Raw genomic sequence first — 19,301 nt, forward strand, 5'->3', positions numbered from 1 at the left:
AAATGCAGATCGATATTGATTAAACTCGAACGACAAGACATCTGAAATGTCCCGGTTCTCACGAGATCTCAACCAGGTCTGTGCGTACTGCAGCTGTCGTGCTCCAAATACTTTTAGGCCGAAAAACACTGAGCTAGACCCCTAATAAAAGTTTCTGTACTTTAATTCATATAGCTAAATAAGGAAGTGTTTGAAAAGATTACATTTATTAAAAATTGACTATCCCTTTATTAGTATTGATTACCCTTTATATAAGCATCAGATAAGTAAATGCACAGGATGAGAGCGTTTCATAATCTCATTTAAATGTACGATAGATATATAATAAAATGCCATTAAATCAGATATAAAATGAAAACACAACTACAGCCAGACAGACAAACTGTGTAGTTTAACTTTAGTTCTATACCTGTAGACAGACAGACAGACAGACAGACAGACAGACAGACAGACAGATAGATAGATAGATAGATAGATAGATAGATAGATAGATAGATAGATAGATAGATAGATAGATAGATAGATAGATATTAGTAAGGTTAATGTAATGTTATGCAATTTAATGTAATTAAATGTAATCTAATTGAATGCATTGTGATGTAATGTAATTCAATGTAATCTAATTGAATGCATTGTAATGTAATTAAATGTAATCCAATTGAATGCAATGTAATGTTATGGAATGTAATTAAATGTAATCTAATTGAATGTGTGTTGTCGTCAATGGAGAATTTTAATGCAAATGCACAGTAATGTAAAGTTATTGATCAATGGATTACTGCAATATTTAACTACTCAAGAGTGTTAATTACCTTGAAAACTCAGAATATATGATCCTTGTATCCTCCAGTAAAAAGTGTAAAATGTGACATCCGGCACAAAGTTCAACGTCTCTATATTAATAATTGATCATCATTTGAATAAAAGCTTGTAAGAGTTAAGCAGCAGAGTTTTCAAGCAGTGAACTGGAATGTATAACAAATTAAATCCAGCCATAGATCACTATGGATTTAAACACCATTCATCTGTAAGTACATGTAACAGCTGCTCACATTGGTAGAAAAAATATATTTTAAGTGCAGTCGATAGAATACTCAGGTAAAAAGGAGAAAGTAATTGATTACATAACAGTGAATATGAGTTCAAACGCATACATTTAAGTACTAGACAGACTACACAATTACAGTCCGATTAGTGTGAAGTGGAAGAAGAACTAGGAGCTTTTTACATATCATCACGGAATTGCTCAAGTGAAAGTAAAAGTACCACTTTTCCCACTTCAGTAAAAGTATAGAAGTAAATGTAATCAATCGGAATCAGAAGCAGAAGCAGCTTTATTCACCAAGTATGTTGACATACGTACCAGGAATATGACTCCGTTTTTTCATTACTCTCAATGTACGAACATGGACTAGAGCATACAGCTGGAACAAAGACAACGAGCTAAACATAAACATTTAACTGCTATAAACAAATGTGTGTGTGTGTGTGTGTGTGTGTGTGTGTGTGTGTAAAAAAAATAAAAAATTAAATAAAAATAAATAAATAAATATATATATATATATATATATATATATATTTTTTTTTGTTTTGTTTTACTTTACATCCATGAGGTAGGTGGATATGACATTATATGCATATTTACAATGTACAGGATACAATCCGTGTTTATGTTGATAAAGTGTTAAAGATCGAGGTTCGGGCGTGTTTTCAAATCAAAATCAAGGTTCTGGTGCGACGTGTCACCCAAACAGACGCCCCGTCGCACCTTCCTCACGATGGAACGGGATCCTCCCGAGTTGCAGCTTTAACGGAACGCGGCGTCCGCGAGTTTCCAGGGTGACGGTGATGCGGCCGTTCAAACCGCGGTCGCAAGGCATCCTGGGAAACGTGTAACTGTCATGGCGGACCAGCGAGACGGCTAACATCCGCGATTAGCATTACCCAGCGACCGATTTTGCGATTCCCAGCCGCACTTCCCCACGGACTACAACCACTGGCCATAAACTGGGTGATTGCGAGACGCGGTATTAATTATCGCGGCGAATGCGTTCCGCGGCGTATTGGGAACGGCGTCGCCCGGCTATGTAGAATTAGCTAACAGCACGCTAAGGTGGCTAGCTGTTAGCACGCAGGCTAGCCGGAGCCGCCGCCGGGGCCGCGGCGTGTGTGCTCCGCCCGCACGCCTTTGTTATGTCGGCGCGGGCGACGCGCTTGTTTCACAGCGTCCACGTATCGTGACGTTGGCCGCGAACCCGACGCGCCGTCGCCCTTTCCGCGAACACGAAGGACGGCGATTGCCGCCAAACGCAGCGGTCCGCAACGTGCTAGTGTTTGGTCGTTCGGGCGGCGGAGGCCTCGCACCACTCTGTGTGTTGAACGTGTTGCCGAGCCAAACCGCTCCGTGTGATGGTTGGGTTTCAGGAACGGCGTAGTGAGCTGGAAAACCTATTTGAATCCGGCGTGTGTGTGTTATTTGTCGATATCAGCCATTTAAGGATTATTTAGTTGTGGCGCCGAGCGACGAGCTCTTTTGATTCAGTTAAAGGGAACCAGCGTGTCCTACGACCTACATTGCTAGATCTTTCTGTATATATTTATAGTTCATATTTTTATTTTCTGTCTTTAGCTTATTGTCGTTATTTCTACGTCTTTAGTTTTTATGGTTATTGCTTGTTGCCACGTTTATTTGTTTATTAAGTTTGATCGTCCATTGCCATTTTAGCCATTGTCAAAATAGTTCATGTATTGCACGTTGCGGGTTTATTATGTTATTCTTAAAACTTATTTATTACCCTTTTTTTTTTTTTTTTTTTTTAAGTCGCAATTTCCCTCCTGGAATGAATGAAGTATCCGTATCAAAAACAAATGTGGTGCGGAATTTGTCCCTGTGATTTGAGTTCACTCTGAATTGTGTGTTGCCGTGGCAGGACACACTGGCATTTACGTTACTTTACTAAGTACATCGAGCTTGGCTGATGAATAGAGCCTCACCAGATTAAATTTTTTTCCAGAACCTGAAAATATACCACGTTATCTTGTAGTCACATCAATAGTGAACGTAATGATTAAATGATGCCCCCTTCCCTGTGTTTTGAACTTGGTATTTTAAGAAATGGGATCGACTTAATACGGTTAATTCTTCTCTATAGTTCAATTTTTAAATCAAAGCACGCAAAGTTGCAAAGCTCTGACTGATACAGTTTTAAGAGTAAAAATGAGAAAATGCTCTGTTACAAAAGTCTACAAATTGTCCTCCACTCTATGACCACAGTGATTTCAGGCTTGCCGTATGTAAATTTAAAAAAAACAGATTGAATGCTTTATCATAGTTGGTTGAGTTCCACTTTTGATTGGCTTTGTGTGTTATGGTTGAATACCTTTTTTTTTTTTCTTCTACAAATGTGTGTGTTGGAAATAGGCTGTGCTATAAAATACAAGAGTAACATTTTTTATTTTTTTATCTTTTAGAGTGATCCTGTAAAGGGGCAGCACGCCAGTGGTCTGTTCCACGAAAACACAGGAAGAGGGGATTTTAAACGACTCATAAAATGGAGTGTGCAGTCGACCTTCCTTCAGGTGAGGAATAGATTGACATTGCTTTCAGAAGGCAGAAAACGACAATCCAAACTTTTTATTTATTTATTTATTTTGTCACTTCACAAGATTTTTTTTCCCCACCTTCAGATAATATGAATCACTTATCCCTGCAACCTGTTTTCACTGATTTGTTATGTTTGTTTCCGTTTTATTATCCCAAAATAAATGTTTCCAATTCAGTCTGGATAAATAGGTGCTCATTGCTGTGGGCTATTCAATATTGAGGAACATTTTCAAAAACATGCACGTGAACAGTTTTATAATATGCCCCCTAAGGGTGAGGCCGAGTTCACCCAGTTGTCGGAATACATAACACTGGAAATTAAATGATCTCTCTACTAACATCTATCGTCTGCATTTACAACATACGCAGATGATCTAGGGCTGAGCAATATTGACAAAATTTAATATCACAATATTAGGCCTTTTTTATGGACAAATACCTTAAAATCAATTATTTGATAAGGGGATGACTACGTACACACAAGAAATGCTTGAGAAACAAACATCAATGATGTGTATATTATAACCACGCAGCGAGAGGAAGTGATTAAAACAATCTCTGAAGTTCCGAAATGTTCTTTACTTTACCGTAATGCAGACTTGAACATAACAATTATATATATATTTTTTTTTTTAACCTGTGCATCATACAGATTATACAATGTTTTGATCAGCTAAACAACTAATTATCATTACTTCTCCAAGAGGGGGAGGTGTGTGTGTGTGTGTGTGTGTGTGTGTGTGTGTGTGTGCGTGTGTGCGTGTGCGCGTGTGTGCGTGCGTGCGTGCGCGCGCGCGCATTGGAGTGATGTATGATGTCAAAATTATAGTGTAGTGCCTCCAAGCAGCAGGGAAAAAAAGCCACCCCCCGAACTGCACAGACACCCCAAACGCAATTTTTCATTAAATTTTACTTTACTTATGACTGTAAATCGATCTATAAGAACGGTCGTATGTTAAAACAGTCCTATGTCGAAGCAATTTTTCCCATATAAATCATGAAGGGTGAAAATAAACAAAATACAAAGCACAAACACAGTAAATATGAAAAAAAATATGGATAAGCCACAAACTACATGCACACACGATGTAGGTCGCCCGCTGATTGACTGCTGACTGGCTGCCGATGCGGCAACTGCAAATTTCCACGGTCGTATCTTGCAACAGTCGCAAGTCGATACAAATTTTCGCGTCTATCGCTACTCGTATCTTGGATTAGTCGTAACTTGAGGTACCACTGTATAAAGTAATATCATGACAATTAAAATCCGAGTCAATGTCTACTCTCATATCTCAATATTAATACTATAAGAATATATTTTCTAGCTCTAGGAAGTTGCATTTAATATCATGGAATGTTGGTTTGCACTGCCAACCACCGTAATCCTCAATTCTTGGTGATGTGGGCAGGTGAGGATGAGGCACCTGAGAGGGATGAAATCAGCGCAAAGGAAGGGAATGAGACCCCCCACAAGAAGAACAAGAAGCACAGGAAACACAAGAGCAAGAAGAAGAAGAGGAGGAGGAAGGGCGAGAAGGAGAGCAGTTCAGAGTCTGGCCCTGAATCAGATGTGGAGCCCCCTCCACCTCCAAGACCCCTCAGGACCACCCGATCCAGGTCAGGGCAACTTGAGTATCTGATAAACACACAGATGCATTTGTTTGGGTTTGGTTCACTATAGTGTCCTCTTTCATTTTTGTATTTTCATTTATCTCGTAGTTGTATATGTTGTCTAGATATTGGTACACTGGATTATATTAAAACATATTTCACTTGCGTCAACAGAAAATCAGATCCCCTTCTGCTGCTTATGCTTGTTACTATTGCAGTACTTAAATACTAAGACATTTTATAATCACAACTTGATCCTGTACCATAACTTTCAACCACTCCAACTAGTTGAACCCATGTGTCTGTTTATTTTTGCTTCCTATGTTGCTTTTATCTTTTTATTGTGAACGAGACAGTTGTATGATGATGCGCTTTGAATTAATTTAGACTTGATCATTCATACATCATAGATTAGACAGTTATTGATCAATTGAGAAGTGTAATGAGGGTATTAATGGTGGTAGTAAGATAAAAAATGGTATGATACGTTCTGATTATTCAAAACGCCTAGAATAGAAAAGTACTTGTTATTTTCATAATAAAATTAATACTAAAATTATTCTTTTGTGATTTTCATTTGCGGTCTCTTTCAGAGGAAGAATCAATTATGTGCTTCCATTTTAGTGAACTAATTAAAATGTATTCTCCTTGAATGCAATTATAGTGCCCGACTGGCCGCCACTTCAGGCGATGGAGACCAAGCTGTAGCCAAGGAGGATGGTAAAAAGGATGGATTTACAGGTAGGATACAACCACACAGGTTTCCTTACTTAACCAAGATATGACTTTTACTTCATAATTTAAGTCTTTACTTTCCCCATACATTGCACAGAAACTGAAGGCGATGCTAAAACTAAAAAGCACAAAAGGCATGCTGCTAAAAAGAAGAAGAAGAAGAAGAAGAAAGATGAAAAGCAAGACAAAAGATCTCCATCTCGCACCCCATCTGAGAGCAGCTCTGCTTCAGGATCTGAATCAGAGGGGGAAGGAGGGAAAGGGAACAGGGATGGCAAGTATTCCACAGCAAACGCTGGCGAACTGCCAGAACCAGTTTCCAAACTGGTGCCTAAAGGCAAACGAGTAGAGGAGAAGGGGGTTTCTCCCCCTGTCCAAAAACACGAACCCCTCGCTGTTAAGACAGGGGAGCAGATGGAGGATGAAGTCCTCCCATCTGGAGGAACGGGTGGCAATACCAATGGATCGATGAGGGAGATGATGTCACCCTCTGCTGGACGGGATGAGACGATGTATCCGACAGAGGTCAAGTCTGAGGGGGGCCATGGAGACGGCAGCTTCAGCCATGCCCAGGAGCTTCCCGACATCATACCTAAACAAGAAGGAACAGCCCCGCGAGATGACCCCAGCCTGAAAGATCAAACCAACACAGCCCAAAAGGCAGTGGTCAGAGAGCGTGATTCATCCAAGTCCCGGTCTTGTTCTCCCTCAAGGAGCCACGAATCAAAGAAGTCTGCATCAAGTCGTAGTTGCTCTCCAACGCCCTGTCCCAGCAGGCCACAATCCAGCTGCGAGACGGCAGCAGTTAAAGAGCGCTCAAGAAGTCGCTCAAGGTCGGCCTCAACGGGGAAACGACTTCCATCACCCCTGCAGACTAGGCAGCAGTCTCAGTCCCCCAAGGCTGAAAAAAAGTCCCTCTCACAGTCCCCAAAGAGACCAGTCAGCCAGTCCTGTTCCCCCAAACGAGACAGACAGATGTCTCGATCTGCTTCTCGCTCCATCTCCCCAAAGCGGAAGAAGTCCAAGTCTCCCAAAAGGCCAAAACGTCAATCTGTATCTCCACCCCCTAAACGCCGAAGGGGCTCATTGTCTGCATCCCCAAAGCGGCGCCGTGGCTCCCCCTCGCCCAAGAGAAGGCCATCCCCCAAACGTGGGGGGCGCAGGTCCCGCTCCCCTTCTCGCTCTCCAAGGAGAAGTCGAAGATCTGAGTCAAGGTCTCGTGGTCTTGCCAGACGCTCGAGGACCCGCTCGCCCAGGCGAGGTGGCGCTACCGGCAGGCGTTCACGTTCACGCTCAGCCGGCAGAATTCGGCGCTCTCGGTCTAGATCCAGACGCCCGCTGCGATGCTCCTGGTCACGGTCGCCAGCGAGACGCGGGGGGGGCAGACGCTCCAGAAGCCACTCTCCATCTCGTCGCCGGCGCTCCCCGCCACCAAGGTCACGTCGCTCTCGCTCCAGGTCAGCAGCCCGTAGAGCCAGACGGACCCGCTCGCGCTCCGTTGTGATTTTAAGGCGAAAGCGTCGCACCAAATCAAAGAGTCCCCGAAAGCGGACCAAATCCAGAACCACACTTATAGGTGCATCATCCAGGTCTAAATCCAGGTCTCCGGCCAGAAGGCGCTCCAGGTCTCCTGCCAGGCGGAATCGCTCTCCACCCCGGTCCTATAAACGCTCCAAATCTCGCTCGTTGTCTCGGCGATACCGGTCAAAGTCACACTCGCCAGCTCCTGCCAGGAAGAGGTCCAAGTCCCCGAGGAAAAGTAGCAGAAGGTCAAAGTCCAAATCGACCTCCCCTGGCCCGAACAGATCGAGATCAGGGTCTAGTGATAGGGGTTCTGAGAGCGCCTCTCCAGCTTGCTCCACTTCCTCCTCTCCTGTTAAAGACAGGAAGTCGTCTCCTTCCCCACCCAACGCGGAGCCGACAAAGGAGATCGAAGTGGCTTCCAATGCAGCAGGTATAAACTGTTCTTTTAAAATCAGGGTCTTAAACACAGAAGTTATCTTTTTTTTCTTTTTTCCTCCTCCTTTTGAGCGTGCGCTAAATACCACTTCATGTGGGCCAGATTACTGTCGTACAGGGCCGTTGGAGGTCCATGTTTTTACATGACCAATACAGCTTACCCAGAAGCTCTTCTGGGCTTATGTGTTTGTAATCAATCAACACTGCGAGCTCCTTGCATTATGTTTATCTGTCCTTGTACTATGAATAAAGTAGGGAATATTGAATTTCATGTAGAAAATAACGATGTGCATTTGCATGCAAATGTTTGACCCCGTTGTTCTATTTTTGGGAATCGTCAAGTCTTGTCTGCCTCAAAAGTAGCAATTTCCTGATTCATTTGTATATACTTTATGAACTGTTCTTTGGCGTATAAAACCCCTTTGCCAGATATGGCAATAAAACAAGATCTTTTGTAATTTTTACATTTCTAACTGCATTTTCATCATCCCTGTTTATCTTAGCAGGCCCATGGAAACCTGTACCCTTGGCAGATGCTCCCAGCACCCAGCCAGCAGCCCCCAAGCCAGATGCCAGCCCGCCGGCTCAGCCAGAGGCCCCGTCTCCTGCACCCAACCACGAGAAGACGGAAGCTCCCGGCAGCCCTGCCAGTTCACCCGGTGAACGAGAGGGCTCCGTGTCCAGGTCGGGGTCCCCCGAGGCTGCTTCTGGCCAAGAGGGGTCAGATGTTTCGGTTGGCTCTGATGAGGAGGAGGAATCGTCTTCTCCGGTAAAAGCAGCAGCTCAGTGCCAGCCAAGTTCCTCGCGCTCTGTCTCCCCAAGCCCACAAAAGAAGCAGCTCTCAAAGTCACGCTCGCCTGCTGCCAGAAAGCAGTCCCGCTCCACTTCCTCCCCTCGACGCTCTACGTCAAAGTCTGCATCAAGGAGGAAGCAGTCCAGGTTTGTGTCCATATGTATTATTTTCCATTTCATTAATTGAATAACTAAATTACTGACATGATGTATATACGCCACTAGACATTTGTGATAGAGCTCTCTCACTTATTACATAATCATCTAATCGCAATTATTTGAGCCGTAGAATGGTACAATCCATAAGCATATTTTCATCCAAATTTAAGGGTGAATTTAAGACAATATTAGAAATATTGTCTTAAATATAACGGAAATTAACAGTCATTTTTTTTGTAAACATATTTTATGTTTACATTTTAATAAATGGCTTTTCTTCATAAGGATTTTGAGTGTTATTACACTATTATAGCCTTATACTTCAGTATAAGGTTATAATAGTGGATACTTAGGAGAGTTATATTTCATTTACAATAAGTCTATTCCCTTTACTTCTATTTTGTACCCCCACTCTGTATTACCTTTTTGAGCCTTATTTAACTTTATTTTATTTATATTATTCTTTTCACTAACTGCATTGCATTTTAGGAATCAGTTAGTTTCAATTGCTAGGTAGGAATTAGGTTAGCTATTATGTGGTACGGTTTAGTAACTATTGTGCATAACCTCCGGGTGCGTTGCAAGGACATTTCACTCTATGAGTATATGTATGTGACAAATAAACCACTTGAATCTACTACTTGCTTTTGCCACTATGCTATGATAGTGGCATGAAATGATAAATAAAAGACAAATTGTTCCTCTCGGTTATTTGTGCCCTCAGTGAGCTAAAAGTTCATGCTCGTGACAGCCTGTCGTTGCCTGTGCCTCAGGTCAAAGTCTCCAGTCCGGAAGAGAGTGTCTGTGTCGCCGCCAGAGAGGAAGAAGCGACGATCCAAATCCCGCAGTCCGGCCCGACGCCGGCGTTCCAGTCGCTCGCGCTCCCCGACTCGCCACAAGAAGTCGGCATCCAAGTCCAAGGCCAGAGCCCGGCGCTCCAAGTCCCGCTCCCCAGGCCGCAAGAGGCGATCCCGCAGCCGCTCCGGTGGCCGGGGGAGGAAGAGATCCAAGTCTATGGACCGCAGCAAACGGTCCAAGAGCCGCTCCACTGGCAGGCGAAAGAGGTCCAGGTCAGGGGACAGGGGAAAGCGGTCCAGGTCTCGTTCCCCAGACCGAAGACGCAGGTCGAGGTCAAGGGGTCGAGCCAGGCGGCCGGTGTTCCGAAGCCGTTCGTTCGACCGCAGGGACAGGTGGAAAAGGGAGCCCAGCCACTCCCCAGTGCTAATTTTGCGCAAGCAACGGCGCTCGGGCTCCCGCACGCGACGCAGCACCAGCAAGACCCCGCCACGGCTCACTGATCTGGGTAAGAGAACCTTGCAAGAAGCAAGATAACATCTACATAGTGGGTTAGGGGTACACAAAATTCTTTTTTTATATATATATATATATATATATATATATATATATATATAAGTCTACAGTGACTATCTTTGACAATAGGAGATGGATGCAAAATTCTGTGTAGTTGTTTTGTTTATAAAATGCACAACATAAATGTTGTTTACATTCTGGTGTCTCATTCTGATGTCATTTTTTTGTTTTTAACTACTCTGCTTTTCTTGTCTTTCTCACTTGTCATTATCACCCTGTTCCCAACCCCCAACTTCCTTGCATTCTTTCTTATGTGCTAATTTTGCGTCTCTCTCTGGTTCTTACCCGCCCTTTTCACAGACAAGGATCAGTTACTGGAGATAGCAAAGGCCAATGCTGCCGCCATGTGCGCCAAAGCTGGGGTGCCCATTCCTGAGAGCCTTCGCCCCAAAGCTATTCTCCAGCTCCCCTTGCCCACCCCTTCTCCTACCCCTCTCTCCCTACCTCTCCCCTTACCCCTCCCAATGGGCATGGGGATGCCTAATATGCCCAATATGCCCAACATGGGTCCAATGGGAATGTCCAATCTTCCAGGGATGCCCAACATGTCAAACATCACCATGAGTGCGGCCATGGCGAGTATGACCGCAGCCACCATGACGGCTGCCCTGACCAACATGGGTGCTCTGGCAGCCATGCCTCCCCTGGCCCCTCTGCCCACCATCACCAACAAGCCCCCTCCTTGTCTCGCACCCCCGACCCCAACCCTTAACCTGGACCACATCGAGGAGGTGAAAAGGAAGGTCACCCAGCAGGCTAATATACACACTATCAAGGAGCTTACTGAGGTAAGATGAGTGGGAGAGAAGTGTTGTAGCTGTCAACATTTTGATGTAATTGCTTATTTGAACTGGCTGCGGTCATTTTGTCAAATCCTTCGAATTTTAGTTGTTTTTTTTAAAGCAAAATAATGAACTAATTACAATTATTTAAGTATTTGACAATTAATTTCCAACTAAAATGTAATGATCTTCACAGCCTGGTGTGTGTTTTCTCTGTCTGAAGCGCAGTTAGTGTAAAAACGACTCAACAAAATCATGTGGGTTGGTGGGTGACGTGGGTTGGTGGGTGACGTGGGTTCCTTGCCTTTCTATGCAACTTGTGTTTATGAAATGTACCTGTGTGTCTGCGCCTTTACAGAAGTGTAAAATGATTGCTAACAGCAAGGAAGAGATGGCCATTGCAAAACCCCACGTCTCTGACGATGAGAGCTAAGACCTTGATACCCTCACGGTAAGACGATATATTTTTATACAACCTGTTTTTATTAATAATATGCTAAAACATTATTATTATTTAATTTTTTATTTTTTTTAAATATGGATTTAACTCGGTTGATTATTTACATACAGTTCAAGTAATATTGGAGAACACGTTTTCCCATGTCATCATTGCGCTCGCCTGGTGCAGCGGTCCTATCTGTTTCCACTTTTTACATTAGTCCATCATGTAAATCTTTTCTACCGTTTAAGCATAATTGTCAATCACTTTTAAGCACAGGTCCACGAGGAGGAGATAGAACCTGTAGAGAGAACGCCAAGAAAGTCCTTGTATTTACCTGAACCCTCCTTCAAGTTAGATTTACCACAGGACCGAGCCACTTACCTAGCACTGTCCGACCTCAAATAAACAGTTTTAATAACAGAGCGTAGGATGTAGTTCTACCTTCTACCAACCTCTGCTCTGTACCAAATATATACTTACCTGTGAGAAATCCTTCTTTAAATCTCATTACAACTTATCTTGGAATTTTTTCTATGATACCTGCAGACAACCCAAAAATGCGAACGTTATCCCATCGGTGTTTTATTTCCTTTCCGTTTAATCTTTCCATTTAATGCGAATTAAATCTTTTTTTTTTTCCTCTCTTCCCTTCTCTCTCTTTCTTTGTGCAGTAACTCCCTCTTCTGGACGGAAAAGGAACGTTTTTAAAGATTATTCGCCCGCAGGATTCACCCTCTTTCCCCGCTGCCCCCCCCCCCCCCCCCCCCGAGCTACCAGGTCACCTGACTCGGCTTCTTAAAAATCGCCGAGGTCGCACCGTAGTTTGTTGTGATTAAAAAAACAAAAAAAAACACAAAAAAAAAAATGCAGGAGCACCGGCACCAACCACTGCCCCATCCACCTAGAGAGTGAGACGTAGAAAAACAGGGAGAGTGCGGACTGTGACACCACTCAGTACAGTACAGTAGCCAAACTGTAAAAATTAGCGCGAATGCGTGTGTATATCTGCGAGAGCGCATAGCGAGGATTAACACCAAACCCTGCAGCGGTTCAGCTCACTGTCGACGGAAATGACTGAAGGAAGAAAAACCAAACGAAACAAACGAGCAGCGAAAAGTGATTTTGTAAAGATTCTAGTTTCCTCCGAATGAGTTTTACTTGTATTTTTATTTTTATTTTTCTCTTTTCTTATGAATTGTGTTCAGTTGTTACCGCTTCCCCTCGCCTCGCCGCTCCCTTGGCCTCCTCTACCGCCCGCTTCCGCAAACTGTGGGGTGAGATCCGAAATTAGTTAGTTTTTTTGGGGTTTTTTTTGGACAGCTTTTGATGACGGCCGCCTCCTCCCACGTTAAGTCTGTTCCCAGAACATGAGACAGTTGTTGTTGTTTTTTTTTTTCTTTTCTCCCCACTTTTGGGTCCTGGTTGGTTTAGTGTGAGAATCCTGACGGAGCAGCACTAGCTGATTATTTTCATCGCAGGAACTTAGGAGAACTGTTTATAAAACCGTTAATGGCACCAAAATAATGTTTTAAGTCTGTTATTTTAATTGTTTTCCCTCCCCTGTCAATTTTTAATGGCCCTCTGTGCCAAGTTGAATGAAATTGAATTGCTTTTTCTTAGACACACTATCCAGAAACCTAATAAAAACACCCCTGCCGTTATAAATTCCACTTCACTTAAACCAGTTATCCTCCCACCCACCTCATCGCAAACTGTCCTACTGTAAGGCATCACAAAACATTTCTCGGGTTATCGCCTCTGATTGTCAACAATTTAGAACGGGTCCTCGTCCAAGCCTCTCTGTTGTGCCGAAAAGCTCATGAGGATATATTTAGGAGCATCATGGTAATGTTTAGTGATTTCTCATTTTTCAATATTTATACCATTAAAAAAAAATCTCCTTTGCCGTGGTTTGGAGTTTCGGCTGTAACACGGGGCATCATTTCTTTTGTGTCTTATATGAAAGCAAGCCAGAATCCTCGACGAGGGGCGGCGGCAGCAGCAGCAGCGTTGAGTGCGGGAAGTTTAGTGTGTGCCGTTTCACTCCTCTCATGCAAAAATTATGCATATGTTTTGTTTTGGACAATCAGAATCTGGGTACTGAGTTGTTTTGTGTTAAGCCCCTTTCAGCGCATAGGAACAACGGTTAAGCCCCCGGGCCGCCCAGGTTTATCCACGACTCAAAAGGTAAAACTAGTCTCAGGTCGGCATATTACAAGTACCCTTTGCAAGGCGTAAAATTCCTTTGGCTCGCTTCTGTTGTGTGAAAGAACCCTCCCCTGCTCTACGAACCGCATGGAATCACTCGGTGATTTATTGTCTTCAAATCCAGGTTCGGTACCTTAAACCTTCAGTATACCAGGTAGGTCTTTGTCCTATGGTACAGAGATGAATTTGGCACGAATGGTGAACCAGAGGGTGATGTTGCCTTTCAATTGAAACGCCATTTGGTAGGAGATGGGTTGAAGACAACATGCTCCAAAAAAATTGCGTCACAAAAACATTACAGCGCCCCCTTTTTTTTTTTTTGAGGTTGACTGAATGACAGATCGGCTCTGTTAGTTTTGTTTGTTTTTTTGAGTGTGAGCATGCGCATCACCGGAGTGGCGCGTTACTCAAAGCATCGTGTAACTTATAACACTCGTCGACTATTGAGTTGCTGTACAACGGAATTGACCTCGGTGCTTTCGTGAAACCTGGCAAGGATGTGAGTTTTATTTTGTTTTTGGGGACAAATATTTTCACTGAGGAGTGGTTTCCTGGTTCACTTGCTCTACTATTCCACGCATCCCTTTGTTATCCCAGTCACATCCCTGCTCGGCCCAGGGCTGTGTACCCATCGAAGGTGATCTGTGAAGGTTGTGTCAAACTAGTGATTCTGTACCTATAGTGTTTAACTGTTCAATCTAATTCCTCATGTAATCTTTAGCTATTTTAATGACAGAAAACAAACATTTTAGGATTTTTTTTTTTTTTTTTTTTGGTCATTTGGATAACGACATGGCTTGCTTTGTACATAAATGTGTTGATCATTATTAAAAACCTCAAAATCATCTGGATTGTGTTCATAGTTTTTGAGTAGTTTATACGACAACTACAAAATATGAACTCAATTTATAGGGTTAAAAACAAATTACAATGGATTTTGTAGTACGCAACTAGTGCATCCTAATTTCATCAACAAGCTTAGGAAACCTGGCCTTACTATATCTTGGCGCATTGGGATCGAGACGTGCAATTGAATCATGATTTTAAAATATGGACGATCTGGGCTATGACAGTCGTTTTAGAAGTTGCTAGATTGTTTACCCCATGTGTAGGTTTTTGTTTGTGTGTTCCGTGTAGTTAGAAAAATGTTAACTTCAAAATTTGTTCAGATGTCATGCCTGGAGAAGAGATCCAAGGCAATCTGCACGAATAATGTTTAAAAGCCTTTAATCCGCGGATTTGCCCATTGAATGGGATAAAAAGGTTAAAAACTTGGATTTGGTTCAGTCTTGGTCTCCATTGGAGTACAGCACAAGAAAACCCTTTTTTTTTTTTCATTTTAATTTTTTTTTTCATTTTATTACCAAGGTCAGGGATTAAGAGCTTTAAGATTGAACAGTGTCTCGGGTCTACTTCCCTCTTATAATAAACTTCACACCAGAAGGGAGAAAATGCCTTCTTCCAGCCTCCTTTGCACTACTTTTGTTTCTCTTATTGGATTTTTCCTGCAGAGGTTTTGGGGAAAGGCCACAGTTCACATCTTTGGGATTGTTCATAAAATAATAATTTTCGATGATCATGTGTGAAGTAGTCAGTGTTGCATGACGCGCACATGGCTGGAGCAAGGAGCACGTGAAGGGATTCGTTTGCCTTACTGCCACCTGCTGGTGGAGGGTGGACATTGGCTGAAGCTGCTGCTGCTAATTTGCCATTTGAGGGGGGAAAAGCCAAATGGATTGAGATGGTCCTACTCAAGAGAGCCTTTTTAGTTACAAGTGTAATGTGGTTAAAGCTTATCCGTACAGAATCTGGGTCCAATCTATCTATCTTGTATCTATCTTGTATGGAATTAAGAGGGTCAGTCAGTGCGGCTGTTTGTGTGCATGCACATGGATTGCGATCTCTGTGTCTGTGTGTGTGTATGTGTGTGTGTTGCATACTGAGCAGCCAGTGGGTCATGGGAGTGTGGATCAATTGATGTGGGTCGATTGATGACTGAGTGCTTTGCAACAACCATTTAATCCAAGCACTCTGCCTTAAAGGCAGAAAATTAGGTCACAATTTAAGACCCCCCCCCCCCCCCCCCCCCCCCCCAAATGTGGTGTACGTCAGCTATTCTTGGACACACGGCGCATAATTTGATGAAAATCTCAATTGATATGAAATGGTATCTCCACCAACAAAGACAACAGACAGGACAAGTGTGGAAGGCGGAGTGGAAGGAAAAATACCAAAAGAAGACAAGCAAATGGCTGAATTTACTGAGGAGGATCTGTGCCACGCCCTGCAGAACAAGGTAAGGTGTGTGTGTGTGTGTGTGTGTGTGTGTTTTGCAGGTTGTGTTTTTGTGTTTAACAGTGATTGAAGCAAATAAAAAATGGTTTACATATAATAACACAACACACACGCACATCTATCTATCTATCTATCTATCTATCTATCAATCAGTGGTGGGCCGTCAGGGCCAGCAAGGCCTTCTCTCCTGGCCTAAACACTATCAGAATCACTGACTTACATTTGAATATATTTATTTTCATGAATATGTATTAAATTATTTCCAAAAATCTATTCTCTTCATTCAGATTTTCCCAAATGTCTATTGTCTTCATGTCATAGTTTTTCTCCTGTTTGCGCTGCTTCCAATAGCGTATGTTAATGTTAGTTTTAATCCAGTCATATTACATCCATCATGTGTTGCCATGTCAAAGGAATCTGCCTTGAGGCCTTCAGAATGAAGTGCGGGCGCTTGGAGCTTAAAATCAATGGGAGCGAAGCTTCCTTCAACCCGCCACATTTCGAGTTGGCGACACCAGCGCCATCCAGCAGGCGTTCAATAACGGGCGGGCAGCGAGCGTAAGAACTCGCTAAACGGCATTCGTAGCGACCGTCACAGGCTAAAAGAATCCCTTATTTCATATTTTTTTCAACCCGCACTGGCTGAAGGAGGAGGAGAAATGAATTTGGTTGCAGATATAATTCTGACGGCATTTTCAAGGCGGACTTTTCAAGAAAGGCTGGACGTCGTAAGAAAAGCTCGGCCAACACCGCCGCTAGCGAGCCTGTCCCGGCAGGGCAAGGGATTTGTCCGCCGCTTTCAAATCATGAACTACAAGCGGTACAGGTACTGTTGGCTCGCAGCCGCCGAGGAACACTGCACGTTGTATTGCTGGGAAGGTCTGTTATTTGCAACGATCCGACTTGGTGTTTGGAGCCACATGGGGTTTGCGAACTTGAGTTGTCTGACCGAGGCGGCGACCAGACACCAAGGCACGGCGGGACGCTTACCAGCGACGGTGCGTCTGTAAACGTTCGGGGAAACCCACGTGAACCAGCGGCTCAACCAACAAGTGCGCCGGGAAACGGGGCGCCACGTCGAAAAGGCGAAGGAAAAATGGGAAAATATTGAAAGGATTGATCGATTGTGTCGTATTTTTGGGTCAACAAGAGCTTTCATTTCGGGCACATGACGAAAGCGCTGGATCCACAAATAGAGGCGACTATTTGGAGCTTCTTTCTTTTCTTGCTGAGAACAACAGCGACTTACATGTTCACCTGTCCACTAACAAAGTGTTTAGTGGGACGTCGGGCAAAAAAATACAAAAGGACCTGATGTCTGCTACTGCTGAAGTGATGGGAGAAGAGATAAAAAGGGGAGATTAATAAAGCGCCCTCTGTCGCTGTTGTGGTGGACGAGACGACGGAAGTGATTAATGCAGCGCAGCTCGCACTGGTCCTGCCTTATGTGACGGACACAGGCGCCAAGGAGCGCTTTATAACATTTGAGGCTGTTACTGGTGGCAAGCAAGCCCATGACGTTGCTGCTCCTATTGCCCGTTTCTTGGAGGAAAAATGAATGTCTGGATAAAGTTGTGGCACAGTGTTGTGATGGCGCACCCGTCATGTCATCTGGACTAAATGGAGTGCAGGCTAAAGCGAAGGAGAGGGCACCTCTGGCCTTATTCATACACTGCTAATGTATATATATGTATATATATATTCGTGTGTATATATATATTCGTGTATGATGTAGATATACAGTATATCTACATCAAGCAGTCTCATTGTATTTTGTGTGTGTGTGTGTGTGTGTGTGTGTGTGACTATGCATAATAGTTAGTTTGTAGTCCGAACCAAAATATACCCATTATTTTGCACTTTGCAAGATCCGGTGTGTGTACGATGTGATGTGTGATGGCTACGTGTGTATTTCTATGCTTGACGATTATTTTTTTCCGTGAGTTCACAAATGTAGGGTGAAATGAAATGGCAATTTAGGCGAAATATTATGCTTGATGTCCTCATAACTGCGACCTCTCAAGTAAATGACTTGAATTTCTTCCACCTTCCATCCCCACACTTACACAGCTGTATGGTCCACGTGCCTGCAACAGGCTTATGGAATATTCATATCTGTTACAGTGCTCTAAAGTACTTATAGGAGAAAGGTTCTTGTAAGGTGAGTAGTTTTATTGGCTCAATGACGGAGGAGCCCCTTGAAGAACACGGGTCCTTGAAGAAAGACTCATTTTACTAACTTGCTCATTTAACTCTACTCAAAAGAACGGGGAGAAAGGGAACGACTCCAGGACTTTGTTCAGCCCAGGCACACGTTTGACATTATTATCATTATTATCATTATCATCAAATGGACCTGAAAACATTCCTACTATATTTGCACTATATTGCAGAATATGCCAATTACTGCTGCATTTCATTTATTATTACAACCACAAACATATATTTTATAAATAATTATTAGAATTGAATTAGAATTAGAATTGTTCAGTAATATTTAAAAGTGATCTAATACTAGTAATAATAGTATTTTATAATATGTACCTGTAAAATGACAATATATATTGACGTGTTGGCAAAAATATGTGAGTGTGAGTCCTCCAATGAATGCAAGTGTATCTTATTGATAAAAATAAATTTGATTCTTCACTATACGCCAACATATTGTTCCTTAAGTGGATCCCCTGCAGAACGGTCTTTAACTTGCTTGTTGCGGATGCCATGAAGCCTCCTTCAGTGGTCGGCCCAAGCAACGTCTGCAAAGGACGAGCGACGAGCGCGGGAGGCATTTCAGCAAAGTCGCGCCTCAGCTTGGAGCGCACCCCGAACGCGAGCGCCGCTCAGGAGGAAGGACCGCGGGGGACTGCGCAGCAGAGACGGCGACCAGTTCATTCCTCAACTGCTGCGACCTCACCTCAAACACTGTCCACACATTTCCCTCTCGTGCTTTCCTCAACCCAACCCGACATTTTATCCACGCCGTGTGTTAAATATTAACTTGCTGACACCGAAAGAGCAATGAACATTTTCCCTGGGCCGTCCCAAGACTTTGGAGTCCCACTGTATTTCACACATTTTCATTCGCGGCGGCTCGTTTGAAAAAGTTGATTTGCTGGACCCCGACGCAGCAAGACACTTCTCCAGCCAAGGAACGTATGTTTTTGCCTGCTGCCGCCATGCATTAATTATGGCTTCCATGCAAAATAGATCAGATCCGACGACTCGCTGGGTGGTCCTCGGCTGTTCTGGAGTTCATCTCAGTCTCACGTGGCCCTCCCTCCCACTCCAGGCCGAACTAAGTGCCCGAGCGCGCACGCAGCAGCAGCATCCGCCGCCGCCCCCC

The 19,301-nt window shown here is 43.5% G+C and overlaps 1 protein-coding gene across 1 annotated transcript; it reads left to right on the forward strand.

The window, feature by feature from the left end:
• The first annotated feature begins 1,889 nt into the window (after positions 1-1,889).
• Positions 1,890-14,495, forward strand: sona (SON DNA and RNA binding protein a). Its single transcript, XM_080018880.1, has 10 exons — positions 1,890-2,011; positions 3,472-3,579; positions 5,014-5,221; positions 5,880-5,956; positions 6,048-7,904; positions 8,413-8,848; positions 9,634-10,163; positions 10,532-11,019; positions 11,372-11,464; positions 12,127-14,495. The coding sequence occupies exons 2-9, from the start codon at positions 3,552-3,554 to the stop codon at positions 11,444-11,446; spliced, it is 3,699 nt and encodes a 1,232-aa protein (XP_079875006.1). The 5' UTR covers positions 1,890-2,011; positions 3,472-3,551; the 3' UTR covers positions 11,447-11,464; positions 12,127-14,495.
• The last annotated feature ends 4,806 nt before the right edge of the window (positions 14,496-19,301 follow it).

This window comes from Zeus faber (genome assembly GCF_960531495.2).
Source record: "Zeus faber genome assembly, chromosome: 18".
Lineage (NCBI taxonomy): Eukaryota > Metazoa > Chordata > Actinopteri > Zeiformes > Zeidae > Zeus > Zeus faber.